Genomic DNA, 25704 nt, shown 5'->3' with positions numbered 1-25704 from the left:
TATTGATTGACAGTCAGGTATATAGGAGTTCTATTGATTGACAGTCAGGTATATAGGAGATCTATTGATTGACAGTCAGGTATATAGGAGTTCTCTTGATTGACAGTCAGGTATATAGGAGATCTATTGATTGACAGTCAGGTATTTAGGAGTTCTATTGATTTACAGTCAGGTATATAGGAGTTCTATTGATTGACAATTATATATTGGTGTAAAACATGCAACTTAGATATATATGCACCCATAGTACACCTCACTAATTCTGCATGTGTTTCTAAATAGAAATGTGATTATAGTTAAATATTAGACAACTAAATATAGTTAATTCTGGGTAATTTGAGTGGAAACAATTGTTATTGTTAATGAAGATTATAAACATGGGCTACAATGAACTGTTTTATGTGATCTCTAAGAGCGTTCTAATTCATGGGTTACGTAAAGGAGCTTTATATTAACAATGCAAATGTTGTCAGAGGTTTGACAGAGGACGGTCAAACCTTCTGAAATATCTGAGGTGACAGCAATGTTTACAGGATTGTTATTGAAGATCCATAGTCAGATGTATATCAGCTCTATAGAAGACCCAAAGTCAGGTGTAGAGGGGATATATTGAGGAACATCCATAGTCCGGTATATGGGAGATATATTGAGGAACATCCATAGTCCGGTATATGGGAGATATATTGAGGAACATCCGTAGTCCGGTATATTGGAGATATATTGAGGAACATCCATAGTCACATATATAGGAGATATATTGAGGAACATCCATAGTCCGGTATATGGGAGATATATTGAGGAACATCCATAGTCCGGTATATGGGAGATATATTGAGGAACATCCATAGTCACATATATAGGAGATATATTGAGGAACACCCAAAGCCAGGTATATAGGAGATATATTGAGGAACATCCATAGTCACATATATAGGAGATATATTGAGGAACATCCATAGTCAAGTATATGGGAGATATATTGAGGAACACCCAAAGCCAGGTATATAGGAGATATATTGAGGAACATCCATAGTCACATATATAGGAGATATATTGAGGAACATCCATAGTCAAGTATATGGGAGATATATTGAGGAACACCCAAAGCCAGGTATATAGGAGATATATTGAGGAACATCCATAGTCACGTATATAGGAGATATATTGAGGAACATCCATAGTCACATATATAGGAGATATATTGAAGAACATCCATAGTCGGGTATATCAGAGATATATTGAGGAACATCCATAGTCACATATATAGGAGATATATTGAGCAACATCCATAGTCACATATATAGGAGATGTTTTGGAGAACATCCAAAGTCAGGTATATCGGAGATACCGGTATATTGAGGAACATCCATAGTCACATATATAGGAGATATATTGAAGAACATCCATTTTCAGGTATATGGGAGATATATTGAGGAACATCCATAGTCACGTATGTAGGAGATATATTGAGGAACATCCATAGTCAAGTATATAGGAGATATATTGAGGAACATCCATAGTCAGGTATATAGGAGATATAATGAGGAACATCCATAGTCAGGTATAGAGGAGTTATATTGAGGATCATCCATAGTCAGGTGTAGAGGAGATATATTGAGGAACATCCGTAGTCGGGTATAGAGGAGTTATATTGAGGAACATCCGTAATCAGGTGTAGAGGAGATTTTAGAGCAACATGTGTAACTACAGAATTACATGCTGGCCAGATGGTCTGTCTGCCAGCTCCCAGTTATTATGTATACTTCATTTAATAATTACCATACTAATGTGGAGTAGCAATATCTCAGTTATACACATGTCCCTAGATACAGCATCCAGATGTGGACAGGAACAACTGTTGTTGTTGTTGTTGTTGTTGTTGTTGTTATTATTATTGTTATTATGTCAGACAGTTCAACACAGTTAATTCTGGGTAATATGAGCGGTAACAATTGTTATTGTTGATGAAGATTATTAACATGGGACTCAATGAACTGTTTTATGTGATCTCTAATTCATGGATTACTAAAGGAGCTTTAAATTAACAATACAAATGTCGGCAGAGGTTGAACAGAAGAGGGTCCAACCTTCTGAAATATGACAGGTGATACAGGTGATACAGGTGGTACATGCGAGACATGTCACTAGCTAGTACCAGCAACAGTCAAGTTGAAATACAGGATGTGCGTGGTTACTTGGATGCAGGCCCTTCCAGGTTGGTTACACCGTACAGTTCTCCTGCTATAGAAGTACAGTAACCATTGACAAGTTTCCACTAGTCATGCATGAGGATTTGGCTTCTGGCTAATCCCATTGCTTAGGCTGATTTGTTATTCATGACTGACCAGCTGACCATATTCTGAACCCGAGGGTTCATTGGACCAGACTGTTGCCCTGGCAATGCAGGTCAGGCATTGCAGCCATGAACACATGTTCCTACCTCCTGTTGCCTCGTATCATGCACATGACACACAGTGCTGACATTTACCAAAGGTCACTGTGATACAGAAATGCCAAATCAAAGATTAACCGCTCGTCTTCTTGCCAGAAGTGCAGGTAAGGTTGCAGTCGTCTCAGACGGGATGTTGTCTCTCACTAGGAGTTAAGACAGGGTGGAGGAGAAACGATCATGTTGAACATGTTCAGAATAATAAAGACCATGTTACAAGTGACGGCTTCATTACAACTTACAACACTTCTCCGGGTCATCAATCAGGGCTGACATAAGACCCTCTCTGGTAGAAGATCAAGGCGCTGATGTCTGCCAATATGCAGGGCATCAGGCACTTCAAGGAATTACCATTTGTGATTATTTCTGCAGGATTCAAGTTTATTGTGTGACTGGATAATTTGACAAATTCCTGAAAGATGTACAGCTTGGGTTTTGTGTGAAATGACAGAGCCGTGATGACCAGTGTCTGATCTACATGTGCAGACATGCTTTATGAATAACATCCAAGTTTGATTACAGTTTTTAGATGGAAAGTAACATGGCTGATATTGAAATATTGTGAACCTGATAGACAATATGGAATGTGAGATGAGTGTGATATGTTATGAAAGATGACAGGTGGCATACCGGTGCCCATTTTAATGAATCTCTCCAAGATAATTATCAAGGGTTCCATGCCATGTGATGTGATGGTTGATATTTTCTGCTGAACATATTGTCCTACGCTGGCACAGGCTTAGTCGGGTTCAAGGATCTACTGCTCAGGATTACTTTGAGCTTTCTGGTGATTAGGACCATGGCTTACTGAAGTACTTATTGTGCTGTATTGAAGACTATATTCTGGCTGTGACATATTGTCTATTGAATCAGGAGGTTATATGAAAGAATGACCCAGTGAAGCTTGAGTAGAGTGTTGTGGGATAACACTGGAGTATTCCCATGTCGGACATTGGTTGGAGACACTATGTATAACACTGTAACTACAGATGATGGTGTTGTGATCTGTAACATCCAGCCGGAGACCTCACACAATAGACACCACCATCACCTTCTCATTAAAAGTAGGTCATTGCTGCACAACTGAACATTGAAGTAGATGCCCGAGTGAGTGGGTGGGTGGGTGGGTGGGTGGGTCTGTAGGTGAGTGAGTGAGTGAGTGAGTTGGTGGGTCTGTGGCTGGGTGAGTGACTGAGTGAGTGAGTGAGTGGGTGGGTGGGTGGGTCTGTAGGTGAGTGAGTGAGTGAGTGAGTTGGTGGGTCTGTGGCTGGGTGAGTGACTGAGTGAGTGGGTTTTTGGGTGGGTGGGTGAGTGAGTGAGTGGGTTCTTGGGTGGGTGGGTTCTTGGGTGAGTGAGTTTTACTTCAGCCAAAATTATGAGAAACATATAATGAAGAACCAGACTCCCTGTTAATACTAAATTACAAACATCCCTGGAAGCCTGCCCCTGTGAAGGATGCTGTGCAGCTTCTTGTAAGTAATGCAACCTGTCCGGCCGGAAAACGTGTTCCTCGCTGCTGATGCACATGGATGTATAAACACTGTGCATGAGGAGCAATGACAATATCCTTGTTGTCATGGATTTCTTTGACTGTTTCAGATGGGGAGGATGTGAGCTTGCTGCATACTAAATTTGAGGTGAGTTGGAAATTAAAAAAAAATTAATATAAAATAATGATAAAAAATACATTGTTGTTTAGGTTACGTATGTGAACATTAACTAAACAAGTCTGGCTCAGATCATCCTCGATTATCCATTGTACCATATTTGTTATAATAAACACCCTGGTCCCAAACACCACCATAGCTTTGTGTGGAGCCTCATTCAAATTACGGACATTGAAATCCATTGGACGAGATGAATTCTGTTTTATGTATTAAGATGAGCGATGGAAGTGGTGATATCACTCCTGAAGCTAAGCAATGGTGATGAAAGGTCCAGGATCTTAGATCAAAATGGAGTGCCCTAGGTTATTGAAGAGTGTCTCTTCTACAGGTATTGCAAACTCCATCAATGGGGACTCCAGCATATTGGCAGCTGTAACTCAATTTGTTGACGTATCTAGTTAAGGACGACCCTAATTGCATGGAGACAATGTCTCAGTTTACACAGCAACAACAGATCGTATAAACCGGAGTCTACTTGAAGAAACTTCTCTCAGCACCAAGACTATTGTAACTTGTAACCTCACACACAGACTTACAATGGTTGCTGTTCAAAGATCACTTTGTGCAGGTTGTCTGTGTATCGTAAAGTTGCTATTCACATGAACAGTATCATTATTGATCCAGGTCAGAATAGGCCTTTAGCAACCCATGTTTGCCGTAAAAGTCGACTATGCTTGTTGTAAGGGGTGACTAACAGGATCGGGTGGTCAATTGCGTGGATCTATGCTCATGATATCATGGCCGAAGGTTGATTACTTACACTGTGGCATAGCCACAATGTCACTGACATTCACACACTCACTACCAAGTCTGCAACCTTCTCTCTTTAGGCGCTTCCTGTGAAAGATTTCTCGGCTGAAGTGCGGGCGTCGCGGGACGTGGAGAGTTACCTGAAGGATGCAACTCTCCTGCTGGACCTCCATGAGACGGGGATGCAGGAAATTGTCAACATCATGCTCAACCGCGTCATCAAAAACCAGGACAATCCAGAGTTTGACATCGGAGAGGCTAAAGCATCTCTGTACACAGCTGACTCAGGTGGGTTAATCAACATCTCTTTATACAGGTGACTCAGGTGGGTTAATTAACATCTCTTTATACAGGTGGGTTAATTAACGTCTCTTTATACAGCTGACTCAGGTGGGTTAATTAACATCTCTTTATACAGCTGACTCAGGTGGGTTAATTAACATCTCTTTATACAGCTGACTCAGGTGGGTTAATTAACGTCTCTTTATACAGCTGACTCAGGTGGGTTAATCAACATCTCTTTATACAGCTGACTCAGGTGGGTTAATTAACATCTCTTTATACAGCTGACTCAGGTGGGTTAATTAACATCTCTTAATACCGGTGGGTTAATGAACATCTCTTAATACAGGTGGGTTAATTAACATCTCTTAATACCGGTGGGTTAATTAACATCTCTTAATACAGGTGGGTTAATTAACATCTCTTAATACAGGTGGGTTAATTAACATCTCTTAATACAGGTAGGTTAATTAACATCTCTTAATACCGGTGGGTTAATTAACATCTCTTAATACAGGTGGGTTAATCAACATCTCTTAATACAGGTGGGTTAATTAACATCTCTTAATACAGGTAGGTTAATTAACATCTCTTAATACAGGTGGGTTAATTAACATCTCTTAATACAGGTGGGTTAATTAACATCTCTTAATACAGGTTGGTTAATTAACAACTCTTCATCCGACTTACATATTCTGTTACAGCAGCATGATTCAGGTTGGTCGGTAAGGGTTTGAAATTAATATAAGGCTGGTATCTCAAGGGTGGTAACAGTCAGGAAGGACCAGTGTCATTTCCGTTTGAACCACCACTTTTAATATTAGGTAAATGGCAATTTTGTAGCAGATCATAGTTGCAGACTTGTGTTTGTTTGCTTGTTTGTTGTAGTTTAACGTCGCACTCATCAATATTCCAGCTATATGAAGTCTGCAAACGTGTGAAAATCTAACTTAATTCTGACCCTCAATTCATCATTTCTATCTGCCACAGCTAGATACCATAAATGGATGTTGTCCTTGATTAATGTTAAAAAATATGTGATGTGTTGCAGGTCTTCTGTTGTCAAAGACAATACAAGGAACCGTTGCTAACAGCGAGATGGGTGGGGTGGACTTTGACCAATCATGGCTCTGTATGATGTGAGTTCTGTGACTGTCTTATATCACAAGTTCTGTGATTGTTGTATTCTATATGTCAATGACTTTGTATTCTGTCAGTTCTCTGAAAGTAGTATATTGTCCGATGACTTGAACGTATGAACTTTGAAGTAAAACAATGCACGCACACATGCACACACAATATTGCCCTTACACTGCCAAGCCAAAGAAAGTATACACCCATGTTTGATGGTGGCTACAAATGAACAAACAAGAAATGGTTATTCAATAGTGATGTATGTTTCACAGTGTTTGAACTTGTTTCACAACCATATAAAGATCTATACCAAAACGTTGCCTTCACAGTAAATCCACAACACCACAGAGATGGTCTGAGACTGTAGGGACAGCCAGTATCCATGCATGTCATCACTCCATAGCTCTGGAGCACTAAGTGGATTGTATATAATATTGTCCTCTACAATGATATAATTCATGATACAAACTAGTAATTTGGTATCTTCCAAATCCAATTCTTTCTATCATCCTTCACCCCTAATATGTCCAGGCAGTGGTTGTAACATCTGATCTTGATTTGTATATATCAGGGCGCCAGGCTAAATGAGCACTAGCTGCCACAACTTCTAAACATTATGCCTCCAAAATCTCTTGATTGCGATTCTGCTCCATGATAGCTCATGAAGTGCTACTGACAGCAAAGGCCCTTTTATTGAATGAAGTGTGTATTCTGTGTAGATTGAAAACTGAATTTCTTTACAGATGGGCTTGGAATATTTCCATCTTGAAGATTAATGTAGTATATTTAATCCATTTATGACAATTGTTACAATGAACCTTTTTGAACATGTTAATGTTAATTGTGTCAATTTTGTGTTTGTAATATAGAAGGGATTTCTGCTATAGGTTATGAACAAATGTTGTTTATGAATATTGGCATCGTCTTTTTAATATTTGGTATAATATTACTGTTGAAGTTTAACCAATATCAAACTAAACACTTTAGTTAAGGTGAGACTGTAGCTGAGGTGAGGTGAAATGGGGTTTAACATCGCGATCAAGATTATTGCACTTATGTAATGACATGCATGAACATGTGTGTGTGGCTGCTTGTACTAGTCCGGATTAATGCCAGTTTTACAATGCTACCCCACTGTGATACCGTACCACAATTTAACATGAATACCTCACTCAGACCCGTGAAGATCCGGGTTAGAATAGGTCTTCAGCAACCCATGCTTGCTGTCAAAGGTGACTCAGCTTGCTGTAAGAGGCGACTGATGGGATCGGGAGGTCAGGTTCACTGACTTGGTTGATGCATGTCATCGTATCCCAATTGCATGGATCGGTGCTAATGATATCAATTACTTGATTGTCTGGTCCAGATTTGATTATTTACAAACCGCCGTCATATAGGTAGAATATTGCTGAGTGCAGCTTTAAACAACAAACAAACAAACAAACAAACAAATCAGACACAGGATACTGACTTCGAGTCGACCAATTCTTGTTTTATCCTCTTAATGCCGAGCGCCAGACAGGGTAGCAACAAGTACCATCTTTTAACATCTTTGGTATGACGTGTCCAGGGATCACACCCCCACCCTCCCACTCTCCGGGCACACACTCTATCCACAACACCACAGAGACGGTCTGAGACTGTAGGGACAGCCAGTATCCATGCATGTCATCACTCCATAGCTCTGGAGCACTAAGTGGATTGTATATAATATTTGCCAATGCATGTCCTCTACAGTGATATAATTCATGATACAAACTAGTAATTTGGTCATCTTCCAAATCCAATTCTTTCTATCATCCTTCACCCCTAATATGTCCAGGCAGTGGTTGTAACATCTGATCTTGATTTGTATATATCAGGGCGCCAGGCTAAATGAGCACTAGCTGCCACAACTTCTAAACATTATGCCTCCAAAATCTCTTGATTGCGATTCTGCTCCATGATAGCTCATGAAGTGCCACTGACAGCAAAGGCCCTTTTAATGAATGATGTGTGTATTCTGTGTAGATTGAAAACTGAATTTCTTTACAGATGGGCTTGGAATATTTCCATCTTGAAGAATAATGTAGTATAATTAATCCATTTATGACAATTGTTACAATGAACCTTTTTGAACATGTTAATGTTAATTGTGTCCATTTTGTGTTTGTAATATATAAGGGATTTCTGGAATTGTTTAGGAACAAGTTTGGTTTATGAATATTGCCACATTGTTTTTAATATTTGGTATAATATTACTCTTGTAGTTTAACCAATATCAAACTAAACACTTGAAAATGAATAAGAATTATGTTCTCGAGGGAGATTTGCCTCATATCTATTTCCATATTCACCGTATAAACGCAACGCTCCAGTAAGCAGACAATGACCAACTTGTAGAGCACCCAGCACTTAGCCTGAATATTGATATGACAGTCCTTATGTTCTTGTGCATATTACAGACCCTTGTTAGCAAACACACCAGGATACACCCAGACGGATGACATACTTTGTGAATGGGAACCCAGTTTTGTCCCATGTCATTCTGTCACTGACGCCACAACACCAGCCTGTCACACAGTAACATCCTTCACACCATGGTGTGTGGCAGCATCCACACAACACCAGCCTGTCTCACAGTAACATCCTTCACACCATGGTGTGTGGCAACATCCACACAACACCAGCCTGTCACACAGTAACATCCTTCACACCATGGTGTGTGGCAACATCCACACAACACCAGCCTGTCACACTAACATCCTTCACACCATGGTGTGTGGCAGCATCCACACAACACCAGCCTGTCACACTAACATCCTTCACACCATGATGTGTGGCAGCATCCACACAACACCAGCCTGTCACACAGTAACATCCTTCACACCATGGTGTGTGGCAGCATCCACACAACACCAGCCTGTCACACAGTAACATCCTTCACACCATGGTGTGTGGCAGCATCCACACAACACCAGCCTGTCACACAGTAACATCATTCACACCATGGTGTGTGGCAACATCCACACAACACCAGCCTGTCACACAGTAACATCATTCACACCATGGTGTGTGGCAGCATCCACACAACACCAGCCTGTCACACAGTAACATCATTCACACCATGGTGTGTGGCAGCATCCACACAACACCAGCCTGTCACACAGTAACATCCTTCACACCATGATGTGTGGCAGCATCCACAAGCATCTCATCACAGCGGCCCATCAGCTTCCGAGGTATCTGACACACTAAATCTGATACATCAGCTCACAGATCATCCACCTTAAATAATGTATAAATAATGTAATGAAGACTGGTGAACAGGCTATAGTTGTGGGACAGTGTACACGGTTGACAGGGTTTAGTTAGGGTGAGACTGTTGGTGAGGTGAGGTGAAATGGGGTTTAACATCGCGATCAAGATTATTGCACTTATGTAATGACATGCATGCACATGTGTGTGTGGCTGCTTGTACTAGTCCAGATTAATGCCGGTTTTACAATGCTACCCCACTGAGATACCGTACCACAATTTAACATGAATACCTCACTCAGACCCGTGAAGATCCGGGTTAGAATAGGTCTTCAGCAACCCATGCTTGCTGTCAAAGGTGACTCTGCTTGTCGTAAGAGGCGACTGATGGGATCGGGAGGTCAGGTTCACTGACTTGGTTGATGCATGTCATCGTACCCCAATTGCATGGATCGATGCTTATGATATCAATTACTTGATTGTCTGGTCCAGATTTGATTATTTACAGATCGCCGTCATATAGGTAGAATATTGCTGAGTGCAGCGTTAAACAACAAACAAACAAACAAACAAACAAATCAGACACAGGATACTGACTTCGAGTCGACCATTCTTGTTTTATCCTCTTAATGCCAAGTGCCAGACAGGGTAACAACAAGTACCATCTTTTAACATGTTTGGTATGACATGTCCAGGGATCACACCCCCACCCTCCCACTCTCCGGGCACACACTCTATCCACAACACCACAGAGACGGTCTGAGACTGTAGGGACAGCCAGTATCCATGCATGTCATCACTCCATAGCTCTGGAGCACTAAGTGGATTGTATATAATATTTGCCAATGCATGTCCTCTACAGTGATATAATTCATGATACAAACTAGTAATTTGGTATCTTCCAAATCCAATTCTTTCTATCATCCTTCACCCCTAATATGTCCAGGCAGTGGTTGTAACATCTGATCTTGATTTGTATATATCAGGGCGCCAGGCTCAATGAGCACTAGCTGCCACAACTTCTAAACATTATGCCTCCAAAATCTCTTGATTGCGATTCTGCTCCATGAGAGCTCATGAAGTGCTACTGACAGCAAAGGCCCTTTTATTGAATGATGTGTGTATTCTGTGTAGATTGAAAACTGAGTTTCTTTACAGACGGGCTTGGAACATTTCCATCTTAAAGATTAAAGTAGTATATTTAATCCATTTATGAAAATTGCGACAATGAACCTTTTTGAACAATTTAGTGTCAATTGTATTCATTTTGTGTTTGTAATATAAAATGATTTTGTCCAATAGATTAGGAATGAATTATGTATATGTTCTTATTTTCATCTTTCAGGTTTTGCTTTAAAGGGAGATAAAACATTTTCAGTTAACAACTGAAGCATTCGTAAAATATCTTTGATATTAATTTAGTGTCCTGAAAGTGTCCTTATTAAAAATGAACCGCAGTGGGTTTTTTCACACCCATAGAACCTTTAAAATTGTGTGTTTGAAGGACTGTAAAGAAACTTGCTCTTTTCTTTCAGGTGTGATGTGACATCCATTGCGAAAAGGAAGGTGGTGATTGCCCGCCTCCACACACCGGCCAATCTGGGTGCTAACTGTCAGGAGGTCACATTCATCGTCCTCATCCTCACACCAACCAAAGAGGTAATGTTCATGTGGAGCTGCAGATAGCTCTGTAGGTCCGTCAGTTGGTCTGCCAATAGACTGTGTAGTTCAGCCAGTTGACTCCAGTTGACTGTGTGGGTCTGTCAGTTGACTGTGTGGGTCTGCCAATAGACTGTGTAGTTCAGCCAGTTGACTCCAGTTGACTGTGTGGGTCTGCCAATAGGCTGTGTAGTTCAGCCAGTTGACTCCAGTTGACTCCAGTTGACTGTGTGGGTCTGCCAATAGACTGTGTAGTTCAGCCAGTTGACTCCAGTTGACTCCAGTTGACTGTGTGGGTCTGCCAGTTGACTGTGTGAGTCCGCCAGTTAACTGTGTGGGTCTGTCAGTTGACTGTGAGGGTCTGCCAATAGACTGTGTAGTTCAGCCAGTTGACTCCAGTTGACTGTGTGGGTCCGTCAGTTGACTATGTGGGTCCTCCAGCTGACTCCAGTTGACTGTGTGGGTCTGCCAATAGACTGTGTAGTTCAGCCAGTTGACTCCAGTTGACTCCAGTTGACTCCAGTTGACTGTGTGGCTCCGTCAGTTGACTGTGTGGGTCCGCCAGTTGACTGTGTGGGTCCGTCAGTAGACTGTGTGGGTCTGCCAGTTGACTGTGTGGGTCTGTCAGTTGACTGTGAGGGTCTGCCAATAGACTGTGTAGTTCAGCCAGTTGACTCCAGTTGACTGTGTGGGTCCGTCAGTTGACTATGAGGGTCTGCCAATAGACTGTGTAGTTCAGCCAGTTGACTCCAGTTGACTGTGTGGGTCCGCCATTTGACTATGTGGGTCCTCCAGCTGACTCCAGTTGACTGTGTTGGTCTGCCAATAGACTGTGTAGTTCAGCCAGTTGACTCCAGTTGACTCCAGTTGACTGTGTGGGTCCGCCAGTTGACTGTGTGGGTCTGTCAGTTGACAGTGTGGGTCTGCCAGTTGACTGTGTGGGTCTGTCAGTTGACTCCAGTTGACTGTGTGGGTCCGCCATTTGACTATGTGGGTCCTCCAGCTGACTCCAGTTGACTGTGTTGGTCTGCCAATAGACTGTGTAGTTCAGCCAGTTGACTCCAGTTGACTCCAGTTGACTGTGTGGGTCCGCCAGTTGACTGTGTGGGTCTGTCAGTTGACAGTGTGGGTCTGCCAGTTGACTGTGTGGGTCTGTCAGTTGACTGTGAGGGTCTGCCAATAGACTGTGTAGTTCAGCCAGTTGACTCCAGTTGACTGTGTGGGTCCGCCATTTGACTATGTGGGTCCTCCAGCTGACTCCAGTTGACTCCAGTTGATCGTGTGGGTCCGTCAGTTGACTGTGTGGGTCCGTCAGTTGACTGTGTGGATCCATTAGTTGACTGTGTGGGTCCGCCAGTTGACTGTGTGGGTCTGTCAGTTGACTGTGTGGGTCCGTCAGTTGACTGTGTGGGTCTGTCAGTTGACTGTGTGGGTCCTCCAGCTGACTCCAGTTGACTCCAGTTGACCGTGTGGGTCCGTCAGTTGACTGTGTGGGTCTGTCAGTTGACTGTGTGGGTCCGTTAGTTGACTGTTTGGGTCTGTCATTTGACCGTGTGGGTCCGTCAGTAGACTGTGTGGGTCCGCCAGTTGACTGTGTGGGTCCATTAGTCGACGGTGTGGGTCCGCCAGTTGACTGTGTGGCTCCGTCAGTTGACTGTGTGGGTCCGCCAGTTGACTGTGTGGGTCCGTCAGTAGACTGTGTGGGTCTGCCAGTTGACTGTGGGTCTGTCAGTTGACTGTGTGGGTCTGTCAGTTGACTGTGTGGGTCCGTCAGTTGACTGTGTGGGTCTGTCAGTTGACTGTGTGGGTCCGTTAGTTGACTGTTTGGGTCCGCCAGTTGACTGTGTGGGTCTGTCATTTGACCGTGTGGGTCCGTCAGTAGACTGTGTGGGTCCGCCAGTTGACTGTGTGGGTCCGTCTGTTGACTGTGCGGGTCTGCCAGTTCACTCCAGTTGACTGTGTGGGTCCGTCATTTGACTGTGTGGGTCCGTCAGTAGACTGTGTGGGTCCGCCAGTTGACTGTGTGGGTCCGTCAGTTGACTGTGTGGGTCTGTCAGTTGACAGTGTGGGTCTGCCAAAAGACTGTGTGAGTCCGCCAGTTGAATGTTTGGGTCCGCCAGTAGACTGTGTGGGTCCGCCAGTAGACTGCCATATGGCTGACCCCGTGGTCTTGTGGTAGAGAGTGCGCCCGGAGAATGGAAGGTCTAGGATTTGGTCACAATATAAGTGCAATAAGCCTGAACACAACGTTAAACCCCATTTCACCTCACCTCACCTCACCATAGCCATATTATATCATTGCCTCTCTTAACTGCAGAAAACCACCAAAAACTACTTGGAGACTGGTCGGACATTTGCAACATTGTTCATGGACCTGGAGTTCCGGCACTCATTGCTCAGCATTACTGACGAGGATGAGTTTATCCGCCTCCTACAAGCGAGAGCGAGACAGCTTGTGGTGGAGCAGGGCCACCCGGAACACAGGAAGTCTCTGCCCAACGTGTCGGTGTTCGATGTGGACGGGGAGGTAATACATGTGTCAGTCAACATACTTCATATTGATTGTGTCGGTGTTCGATGTGGACGGGGAGGTAATACATGTGTCAGTCAACACACTTCATATTGATTGTGTCGGTGTTCGATGTGGACGGGGAAGTAATACATGTGTCAGTCAACACACTTCATATTGATTGTGTCGGTGTTCGATGTGGACGGGGAGGTAATACATGTGTCAGTCAACACACTTCATATTGATTGTGTCGGTGTTCGATGTGGACGGGGAGGTAATACATGTGTCAGTCAACACACTTCATATTGATTGTGTCGGTGTTCGATGTGGACGGGGAGGTAATACATGTGTCAGTCAACACACTTCATATTGATTGTGTCGGTGTTCGATGTGGACGGGGAGGTAATACATGTGTCAGTCAACACACTTCATATTGATTGTGTCGGTGTTCGATGTGGACGGGGAGGTAATACATGTGTCAGTCAACACACTTCATATTGATTGTGTCGGTGTTCGATGTGGACGGGGAGGTAATACATGTGTCAGTCAACACACTTCATATTGATTGTGTCGGTGTTCGATGTGGACGGGGAGGTAATACATGTGTCAGTCAACACACTTCATATTGATTGTGTCGGTGTTCGATGTGGACAGGGAGGTAATACATGTGTCAGTCAACACACTTCATATTGATTGTGTCGGTGTTCGATGTGGACGGGGAGGTAATACATGTGTCAGTCAACACACTTCATATTGATTGTGGATATAGTTGATCAAAGATTATGATTTTATGTTCACAACCTTATAATCGTACTTAATAGTTTTGATGACTGAAAATTCACATTGCTGTTTTTTTTGCCTTTGTGTGGTCAGTGTTAATAGATAAATAGAGCCCCCAAGTCCCCAGTACCTAGTGCTTATCACAAAAGCTGTCATGATATGGATGAAATACTGCCAATATGACGTTAAATTTTAACTCTCTCTGACTGAGCTCCTTTTTATTATATTCTTTTAAAGATAATTTAGCAACTGTTTTTTTCAGATATTATTCTAGTCTCCATCATGTAATTAAGAACCACAACAGGACTAAAGTGACTAGATTTATTTGGCTGAAGTAGGTAAAAGAAGCAGACCAGGTACAAAGTACAGCACAAAAGTAACACAATAAGAAAGTGTATGCTTGAATGACTTAAATACAAATTAGCTCAGTTATAAAATTTAAACTTAAAGAGAAAATATTACGTTGCTAGTAGACTGTAACTTGTACCGTGCCTACAACCAACTCACTCACTCACTCACTCACTCACCCACCAGGACAGCTAGAATATACTGAACAGAAAAGACAGCGGGTGGGCGGGGAACAAAAACAAACGTGTTGAAGTAGCGTTCAGCTAGCCAATGACACCGAAAGGCAGGAATTTAAACCATGACGCTAGGGTTGATGGGAAAAGAATATTAGGTCTCGTCAGCCCGAGACGAGAACATAGAAACATGCATTATGGGTTGAAACTTGACCTGGAAAACTCTATACACAAAGCCCTACGACACGTGGAACCTAGCAGGCTGAAAACTCTATAAAACAAATGATACACGCGAAGGCCTCACATGGACACGCCAAATAAACAGACTGTAAACAAACGGTATGCGGCAAAACAAATGTTGTCAAATCGTTTTCAAACTACCGACAGAAAATGTGAAGATTAACACAACCAGGACACAAAGTTCTTGTTGGCCAGTGTAAATATGGCTGATCAAATGATACAACTTTTCCAAAAACAATCTACAGGTAGTGCAATAATTTATGATGCTCATTAAGTGATATCATTTTAAACAGAATAAACTTTAGTGTGTTCATTAATTTGTGTTTCAGACCAAAGCCCGGTGTCCCATCGGGCAGGGACTTCTGGGTGATCTCAAAAGGAGGCTGCCTCATTACTGGTCTGACTACAAAGATGGTGAGACGACTCTGTCATACTGTCACGCTTATCACATGAAAGTACATTATTATTCTAACAGAGCTGTCTGAGCCATAACTGTAACATTTCACATAACCTGTAAGAGTAAATATTATGTTCCTGAAGTTTGTATGTATTGCATTACATTCATGTTATCACACAAGTTATCTTATTTGATAGAAATGTTTTGTGATATTTGAAAACAAACCCTATTTTCTGATTGCATGATAGGCGTCATCGGTCACAAGACCCCCCACAAGGTGGTAGCCACAACTCTGTTCCTCTACTTCGCCTGCGTGCTGCCCAACATCGCCTTCGGTATGCTCAACAGCGACAACACAGATGGTGCTATAGGTGAGAAGGTCATGCACCACTTGTCATTAGTCCACTAGGTGTGTAGGTCATGCACCACTTGTCATTAGTCCACCAGGTGTGTAGGTCATGTATCACTTGTCATTAGTCCACCAGGTGTGTAGGTCATGTATCACTTGTCATTAGTCCACTAGGTGTGTAGGTCATGTATCACTTGTCATTAGTCCACCAGGTGTGTAGGTCATGTATCACTTGTCATTAGTCCACTAGGTGTGTAGGTCATGCACCACTTGTCAATAGTCCACTAGGTGTGTAGGTCATGTATCACTTGTCATTAGTCCACCAGGTGTGTAGGTCATGTATCACTTGTCATTAGTCCACAAGGTGTGTAGGTCATGCACCACTTGTCAATAGTCCACTAGGTGTGTAGGTCATGCACCACTTGTCATTAGTCCACTAGGTGTGTAGGTCATGTATCACTTGTCATTAGTCCACTAGGTGTGTGGGTCATGCACCACTTGTCATTAGTCCACAAGGTGTGTAGGTCATGTATCACTTGTCAATAGTCCACTAGGTGTGTAGGCCATGCGTCACTTGTCATTAGTCCACAAGGTGTGTGGGTCATGCACCACTTGTCATTAGTCCACAAGGTGTGTAGGTCATGCACCACTTGTCAATAGTCCACTAGGTGTGTAGGTCATGCACCACTTGTCATTAGTCCACTAGGTGTGTAGGTCATGCACCACTTGTCAATAGTCCACTAGGTGTGTAGGTCATGCACCACTTGTCAATAGTCCACTAGGTGTGTAGGTCATGCACCACTTGTCATTAGTCCACTAGGTGTGTAGGTCATGCACCACTTGTCATTAGTCCACCAGGTGTGTAGGTCATGCACCACTTGTCATTAGTCCACTAGGTGTGTAGGTCATGCACCACTTGTCATTAGTCCACTAGGTGTGTAGGTCATGCACCACTTGTCATTAGTCCACCAGGTGTGTAGGTCATGCGCCACTTGTCATTAGTCCACTAGGTGTGTAGGTCATGCACCACTTGTCATTAGTCCACTAGGTGTGTAGGTCATGCACCACTTGTCATTAGTCCACCAGGTGTGTAGGTCATGTATCACTTGTCATTAGTCCACCAGGTGTGTAGGTCATGCACCACTTGTCATTAGTCCACTAGGTGTGTAGGTCATGCACCACTTGTCATTAGTCCACTAGGTGTGTAGGTCATGCACCACTTGTCATTAGTCCACCAGGTGTGTTGGTCATGCACCACTTGTCATTAGTCCACTAGGTGTGTAGGTCATGCACCACTTGTCATTAGTCCACTAGGTGTGTAGGTCATGTATCACTTGTCATTAGTCCACTAGATGTGTAGGTCATGCACCACTTGTCATTAGTCCACCAGGTGTGTTGGTCATGCACCACTTGTCATTAGTCCACTAGGTGTGTAGGTCATGCACCACTTGTCATTAGTCCACTAGGTGTGTAGGTCATGTATCACTTGTCATTAGTCCACCAGGTGTGTAGGTCATGCACCACTTGTCATTAGTCCACTAGGTGTGTAGGTCATGCACCACTTGTCATTAGTCCACCAGGTGTGTTGGTCATGCACCACTTGTCATTAGTCCACTAGGTGTGTAGGTCATGCACCACTTGTCATTAGTCCACTAGGTGTGTAGGTCATGCACCACTTGTCATTAGTCCACCAGGTGTGTTGGTCATGCACCACTTGTCATTAGTCCACCAGGTGTGTAGGTCATGCACCACTTGTCATTAGTCCACTAGGTGTGTTGGTCATGCACCACTTGTCATTAGTCCACTAGGTGTGTAGGTCATGCACCACTTGTCATTAGTCCACTAGGGGTGTGGGTCATGTATCACTTGTCATTAGTCCACTAGGTGTGTAGGTCATGCACCACTTGTCATTACTCCACCAGGTATGTTGGTCATGTATCACTTGTCAATAGTCCACTAGGTGTGTAGGTCATGCACCACTTGTCATTACTCCACCAGGTGTGTTTGTCATGCACCACTTGTCATTAGTCCACTAGGTGTGTTGGTCATGTATCACTTGTCAATAGTCCACCAGGTGTGTAGGTCATGCACCACTTGTCATTACTCCACCAGGTGTGTTTGTCATGCACCACTTGTCATTAGTCCACTAGGTGTGTTGGTCATGTATCACTTGTCATTAGTCCACTAGGTGTGTGGGTCATGTATCACTTGTCATTAGTTCACTAGGTGTGTAGGTCATGCACCACTTGTCATTAGTCCACTAGGTGTGTAGGCCATGCGTCACTTGTCATTAGTCCACTAGGTGTGTTGGTCATGCGTCACTTGTCATTAGTCCACTAGGTGTGTAGGTCATGCGCCACTTGTCATTAGTCCACTAGATGTGTAGGTCATGCACCACTTGTCATTAGTCCACCAGGTGTGTAGGTCATGCACCACTTGTCATTAGTCCACTAGGGGTGTGGGTCATGTATCACTTGCATGGCTGGCTTAGTTGCTACAAACTGACAACACACTCAAAGTTATAGGTATGAATACCATGAAGTGTTTGAGGTTTTGTTTGTGAGACATGTGACAGAGATTCAAGTAGGAATTCCCTGTAGACCTTTAATGGTTTTTTTGCAGGGGTCAAGAAGATCCTGTTTTCCCAGTGTTTTGGTGGTGTGGTGTTTGCAGTACTCGGAGGGCAGCCTCTCATTGTCCTCCTGACCACAGCGCCCCTCGCCCTCTACACCAAAAGTAAGACAACAGATGCTCTGTATATGAACAAAACACCCTCTACACCAACAGTAAGACAACAAACGCTCTGTTCTTGAACAAAACACCCTCTACAACAAAAGTAAGACAACAGACGCTCTGTTCTTGAACAAAAAACACCCTCTACAACAAAAGTAAGACAACAGACGCTCTGTTCTTGAACAAAACACCCTCTACACCAAAAGTAAGACAACAGACGCTCTGTTCTTGAACAAAACACCCTCTACAACAAAAGTAAGACAACAGATGCTCTGTACTTGAACAAAACACCCTCTACAACAAAAGTAAGACAACAGACGCTCTTTCTTGATCAAAACATGCTCTACACCAAAAGTAAGACAACAGACGCTCTGTTCTTGAACAAAACACCCTCTACACCAAAAGTAAGACAACAGACGCTCTGTTCTTGAACAAAACACCCTCTACAACAAAAGTAAGACAACAGATGCTCTGTACTTGAACAAAACACCCTCTACATCAAAAGTAAGACAACAGACGCTCTTTCTTGATCAAAACATGCTCTACACCAAAAGTAAGACAACAGACGCTCTGTTCTTGAACAAAACACCCTCTACATCAAAAGTAAGACAACAGAAGCTCTGTTCTTGAACAAAACACCCTCTAAATCAAAAGTAAAACAACAGATGCTCTGTTCTTGAACAAAATACCCTCTACACCAAAAGTAAGACAACAGATGCTCTGTACTTGAACAAAACACCCTCTACATCAAAAGTAAGACAACAGACGCTCTTTCTTGATCAAAACATGCTCTACACCAAAAGTAAGACAACAGACGCTCTGTTCTTGAACAAAACACCCTCTACATCAAAAGTAAGACAACAGACGCTCTGTTCTTGAACAAAACACCCTCTACATCAAAAGTAAAACAACAGATGCTCTGTTCTTGAACAAAATACCCTCTACACCAAAAGTAAGACAACAGATGCTCTGTACTTGAACAAAACATGCTCTACACCAAAAGTAAGACAACAGATGCTCTGTTCTTGAACAAAACACCCTCTACATCAAAAGTAAGACAACAGATGCTCTGTTCTTGAACAAAATACCCTCTACACCAAAAGTAAGACAACAGACACTCTGTTCTTGATCAAAACACCCTCTACACCAAAAGTAAGACAACAGATGCTCTGTACTTGAACAAAACACCCTCTACATCAAAAGTAAGACATCAGACGCTCTGTTCTTGAACAAAACACCCTCTACATCAAAAGTAAGACAACAGAAGCTCTGTTCTTGAACAAAACACCCTCTAAATCAAAAGTAAAACAACAGATGCTCTGTTCTTGAACAAAATACCCTCTACACCAAAAGTAAGACAACAGATGCTCTGTACTTGAACAAAACACCCTCTACATCAAAAGTAAGACAACAGACGCTCTTTCTTGATCAAAACATGCTCTACACCAAAAGTAAGACAACAGACGCTCTGTTCTTGAACAAAACACCCTCTACATCAAAAGTAAGACAACAGACGCTCTGTTCTTGAACAAAACACCCTCTACATCAAAAGTAAAACAACAGATGCTCTGTTCTTGAACAAAATACCCTCTACACCAAAAGTAAGACAACAGATGCTCTGTACTTGAACAAAACATGCTCTACACCAAAAGTAAGACAACAGATGCTCTGTTCTTGAACAAAACACCCTCTACATCAAAAGTAAGACAACAGATGCTCTGTTCTTGAACAAAATACCCTCTACACCAAAAGTAAGACAACAGACACTCTGTTCTTGATCAAAACACCCTCTACACCAAAAGTAAGACAACAGATGCTCTGTACTTGAACAAAACACCCTCTAAATCAAAAGTAAAACAACAGATGCTCTGTTCTTGAACAAAATACCCTCTACACCAAAAGTAAGACAACAGATGCTCTGTACTTGAACAAAACACCCTCTACATCAAAAGTAAGACAACAGACGCTCTTTCTTGATCAAAACATGCTCTACACCAAAAGTAAGACAACAGACGCTCTGTTCTTGAACAAAACACCCTCTACATCAAAAGTAAGACAACAGACGCTCTGTTCTTGAACAAAACACCCTCTACATCAAAAGTAAAACAACAGATGCTCTGTTCTTGAACAAAATACCCTCTACACCAAAAGTAAGACAACAGATGCTCTGTACTTGAACAAAACATGCTCTACACCAAAAGTAAGACAACAGATGCTCTGTTCTTGAACAAAACACCCTCTACATCAAAAGTAAGACAACAGATGCTCTGTTCTTGAACAAAATACCCTCTACACCAAAAGTAAGACAACAGACACTCTGTTCTTGATCAAAACACCCTCTACACCAAAAGTAAGACAACAGATGCTCTGTACTTGAACAAAACACCCTCTACACCAACAGTAAGCCAACAGATGCTCTGTACTTGAACAAAACACTTGGTACTTGGTCAATCACCATCTTGTCCAGTCGAGGTGGCACTTTGAGTTACCACTCTGGTGGGACAGCCTCCGTGGTCTAGTGATAGAGCGTCTCCCCGGAGAGCGGAAGATCCGGGTTCATACCAAAAGACGTTAAAAGATGGTACTTGTTGTTACCCTGTCTGGCGCTCGGCATAAAGGGGCTAAAACGAGGACTGTTCAGCTTGGAGTCAGTATACCGTGTCTGAGTGGGATATTCATGTTAAACTGCAGCATGGTATCTCAGTGAGCTGGCGGTATAAATGCATGCACATCGCTATATAAGTGCAATAATCTTGGACGCGACCTTAAACCCAATATCACCTTACCTGACCTGACCCCTCTGGTGGTCACAACATAGATCTATTTTATTTATGAAGGTAATCCTTCTCCTTTACTTTTGACACATGTAATGTAGCTGTTGTGTGTTTGCAGTTATTTACACTATTTGTGATGACTTCCACTTGGACTTCCATGCAATGTTTGCTGCAACTGGTCTCTGGAACGCCTTCTTCCTCCTCTTGTATGCGTTCTTCAACACCAGCAAGATGATGCGCTGGTCATCAAGGTCAGTGTAGTGAATTATGCAACTACCGTTATACATCACATCTCACAGCAAAAGCAAAAATGATAAACCTATCACCATATTACCCTATATTGCATCAGGTTCCTGACAACCTCGGGTAAACCTATTAGCCAGCTCATCTGCCAAACCTAGGTTTTGAAATGAGTCACTTCTAAACCTGCTTTAAGTTTTTACATTTCAATTGTTTTACCTAGGTTTTACAATTAACGTTATATAAACTTGCCTCTTGATATGAACGCAATTGTGTTTTGATGATTGGTTAAAAGTCACATATTTTTTGTGCATGAAAATTCCATGAAGTGAATCGAACCTTCAACCTCACATATCATGTTAAGTTTTGTAACACACTGTTTTCCCACTGAGCTACCGAGCAGGTGATGAGAAGTTGTTCAATTTATCATGTCATGACTCCAGTTAGTCCAGGCTGCACGTGTTTTTTCTCTCACACACTTTGATTGAATTCCTTTCATACCGTGACACACTGTATTGTTTCACAATAACGTTTCTCGATGTTTTCTTATTTTTCTGGTATTCCTTGTATTTAGACGGTTCATAAGTTGGAGAAAAATTGACTCCTTGGTTTTAAATGTAAAACCTTGAGCTGGGGAAAAGCCCTCTGGCCTACGTCCTTCTGGCTTCTCCTTCGCTTGCAGTTTTACATTTTCAACCAAAACCTCAGAGGCGTGTTTTATCCTATACATAAAACAGGATAAGTAATGTTTTAGCAAAATTTGGAACACACAGTCATGTTTCTTCTACCAGGGCAGTTTTACCAAGCAGTGAATGGGTACCCGGTAGGATGAGTGAATGCACACTTTGTCTTATGGGCTTTAAAGGGTTGAGAATGAAATATGATTGCACACTGATCCATTTTATTATTGACATTTGTAGTGTGTAGACTTGTTCTGTTCTGTACCAGTGACTTTATCATTATGTTGTTATTAACATTGATGCCATGAGACTGCTATTCTTGGTCCTCAGACAACACTTGCATGAGGACATATTCTTGGTCCTCAGACAACACTTGCATGAGGACATATACTTGGTCCTCAGACAACACTTGCATGAGGACATATTCTTGGTCCTCTGACAACACTTGCATGAGGACATAGACTTGGTCCTCAGACAACACTTGCATGAGGACATATTCTTGGTCCTCAGACAACACTTGCATGAGCAAAACTGTCATTTTTTACATTTTTCAGGTTCCACATTTTCTTGTACAAAGAACCTTGAAACCTCTGTTGGCAATTTCCTAAGAAACTGTTCTTTTAGTATTCATCCATGGTTTGATAATTATAAATAATGTTGACAAGTTGTTCGTGAGCAGCAACCAAAATGACGATCAAGCTAACATTCTGTATGTTCAACTTTCATCTCCAGGTCAACAGAGGAAATATTTTCTGTCTTCATCACATTTGCCTTCTCAGCGGACGCCATCAAAGACACAATTAAAGGTCAGTTTCAGTTAGCAATAACAGACATTATCATCATTCAAACTATACCAACAACCTACAGCTACAACTCTGCGTTAAGTGAGTGAGTGAGTATGGTTTTATGCTGCTTTTAGCAATATTCCAGCAATATCACGGCGGGGGACACCAGAAATGGGCTTCACACATTGTACCCATGTGGGTATCGAACCCGGGTCTTTGGCGTGATGAGCGAACACTTGGCTACCCCACCGCCACCACTGCACTGACCACACATGTGACACTTGACACTGAAATCAGGAACACTTGTAACAATGTGTCATTTTCTCCCGGCATGTGGTGATAATACATTAGCTGATAGACCAAGCTGGGATAAAGGCCCTTTTTGGCCCACAAGATCTGCACAATTCAAGAAAAAGGAAAGCTTTTCCAAATCGGTGTGAGAAATAATCTTTTCAACACTTGCTTTTTTTGTATTGTTTTAGATAAACACTAACTGTATAGATAAGGCTGTTAAGTGTTGAAAAGGCAAATTTTAGTGGTTTTCAGAGAACATTTTCTACATTTGAGCATTAGCAAGTCTGTGACACAAGCCAAGTTTCTGAGGGATGTAGGTAGGACTGGGATGGGTACTGAGTGGGATCCAGGTACCAACTGGACTGCCTGGACCCGTGGTTAGTCACATGATATATTGTTTAATGACAAAAATTATCTAGAACTCCATGGTTACACTACAAGTCGCTAATGTTAGCATTTCTTTCTGACAATGCTCACATTGCTTCTGACTTTTATATGTTTGAATAACTTTCAGTCAACTTCAGTGTATACGTCACCAGATCGTTTTATAGCATAGGGGAGTCTAGGGTCGGGTCGGTCGGTAGGGTAGGGTCGGTTAATGGGGGTTGTACCTGGGTAGTGAATTTGGACTCGTCCCAGCCCTAGATGTAGGTAAAGAAAAAAATCATCTTGGATCACAGACTTGCTCATGAATCTGCCTTTCAACTTATTTGAGTCAGACATCTGCACTTACTTATGTCATTTACCGGAACTTACAAATTAATATGAATCTGTTATCCATAAATGCTGTCACTTCTCCAAGAATCTGTTCATTTTATGTTTGAATACTAGGCATGTCCAATAATAATGAGTGGTCTATCAGCAATAGAAGTCTTTTACCATCCAAAACTGGCTTTCACAGATGTGTCTTGGGCGGCATTCCATCTTTCCCAGGCAAAGAGGTTAACTGACTATAAAAGTCCAGTTTTACCCTTGCCAAACTAGGCTGGAATTTCTGGGTTTAATCGTAGCGCCACCAGTGGCTGTTACAAGTTATGTCCCTTCTATGTCCCTCCCATTGACCAATCAGATTCCATCTCTCATATCACTTGCATTTGCTTTAAACAAAATGGCAGCCGAGTGAAGATGATTGGATTATGCATAGTTAAGCCAAAATATAATTCCATGATTCCAGCGTAGTTCGGCAAGGGTGGAAAATGGACTTTAATAGTCAGTTAACTCTCTTGCCTCGGGAAGATGGCGGCATTCCTGCACACTAAACAACTGTCTGTGTATTCTTGTCTCTATAAATATGTCAATATTCTGAAGAAAAGTATTAATGAATACATGACACTTTTTTATGGATAGCAACTTCTTTCCTTCTTTGTACAATGTTTCAGAGCTACTTCTTGCTCCTTCATCAGGTGAATGCTCGATGTATACAAACGTGTCATGTATTCATGTCCTTCCAACCACTAAATGCCTATCAAAGACTTCAAAAGTATTAATGGTGAATATTTACTAACTCACTACTCACTCTATATATCCATTTCTTTTAGATTTTGATAACAACTACCATGCAAAAGCTTGTAAAGTGCAACCAGATACAACAAACGTGTATAATACTACTGACCAGACAACTGTGATAACCACGCCTACTACTACTGTCCTGACAACTGTTGTCAGTAATTTAACCAGTGCTATCAACAGCAGTCTCAGTGATGAGCACGCGAAGGAGCATGCTTGCCTCAGGGAAAATAGTGTTTTATTTTTGCTGCTAATGCTTGGTACTGTCTGGTGTGGTCTTACTCTTCTCAACTTCACAAAAACGTAAGTAAACCTGGAATGTAATGTCCTCTCCTGTGATGTACAATCGAGAAACATTACTGGCAGTTTATTCCATATAATCAACACCCCTTGCTTTAAGATTTAACATCCCTACAATGATGATGAATGTTTACAGATATGAAAATATATTTGCATTTAGTACTAACTACTAAATGACTTTATTGTACGTATCCAGTCGGACGTAACTCAATCACCCCTTGTAACTAAATCACCCCCGGGTCAGCACCCTGCGCCGTGCCCAGGGCACTAGATCCCGCGCTGGGGGGCCACAAGCATCATCCCTCCTTTGTTCCATCTCTATAGTCCACCAGCTGCCCACCGTCTCACCCTGCACCGTGCCCAGGGCACTAGATCCCGTGCTGGGGGGCCACAAGCATCATCCCTCCTTAGTTCCATC

At 42.3% G+C, this 25704-nt stretch overlaps 1 protein-coding gene and 3 non-coding genes across 7 annotated transcripts in view; 1 reads left to right on the top strand and 3 right to left on the bottom strand.

Moving 5' to 3' along the window:
* The window catches only part of LOC139478621 (solute carrier family 4 member 11-like), a 62924-nt gene that overhangs the window by 29433 nt on the left and 7787 nt on the right, over positions 1–25704 (top strand). For all 4 annotated transcript variants that reach the window (XM_071261173.1, XM_071261176.1, XM_071261175.1 and 1 more), the window contains 11 exons: positions 4049–4086; positions 4947–5154; positions 6200–6287; positions 11055–11178; positions 13496–13705; positions 15558–15642; positions 15874–15996; positions 18597–18710; positions 21600–21732; positions 23134–23207; positions 25019–25289. In XM_071261173.1, the coding sequence (XP_071117274.1) occupies positions 4049–4086; positions 4947–5154; positions 6200–6287; positions 11055–11178; positions 13496–13705; positions 15558–15642; positions 15874–15996; positions 18597–18710; positions 21600–21732; positions 23134–23207; positions 25019–25289 (1468 nt within the window). The remainder of the gene's footprint in view (positions 1–4048; positions 4087–4946; positions 5155–6199; positions 6288–11054; positions 11179–13495; positions 13706–15557; positions 15643–15873; positions 15997–18596; positions 18711–21599; positions 21733–23133; positions 23208–25018; positions 25290–25704) is intronic.
* LOC139480642 (U11 spliceosomal RNA) lies at positions 6851–6975 on the bottom strand. Its single transcript, XR_011654473.1, has one exon. It is a non-coding gene; the product is annotated as a U11 spliceosomal RNA (small nuclear RNA).
* On the bottom strand, positions 8142–8266 carry LOC139480643 (U11 spliceosomal RNA). The gene has a single exon (XR_011654474.1). It is a non-coding gene; the product is annotated as a U11 spliceosomal RNA (small nuclear RNA).
* LOC139480641 (U11 spliceosomal RNA) lies at positions 10503–10627 on the bottom strand. Its single transcript, XR_011654472.1, has one exon. It is a non-coding gene; the product is annotated as a U11 spliceosomal RNA (small nuclear RNA).

The sequence above is a fragment of the Haliotis cracherodii genome, unplaced genomic scaffold (genome assembly GCF_022045235.1).
Source record: "Haliotis cracherodii isolate W230 unplaced genomic scaffold, xgHalCrac1.p SCAF_4, whole genome shotgun sequence".
NCBI lineage: Eukaryota > Metazoa > Mollusca > Gastropoda > Lepetellida > Haliotidae > Haliotis > Haliotis cracherodii.
Note: the sequence above shows the minus strand (reverse complement) of the source record. Positions and strands in the feature narration are given on the sequence as shown.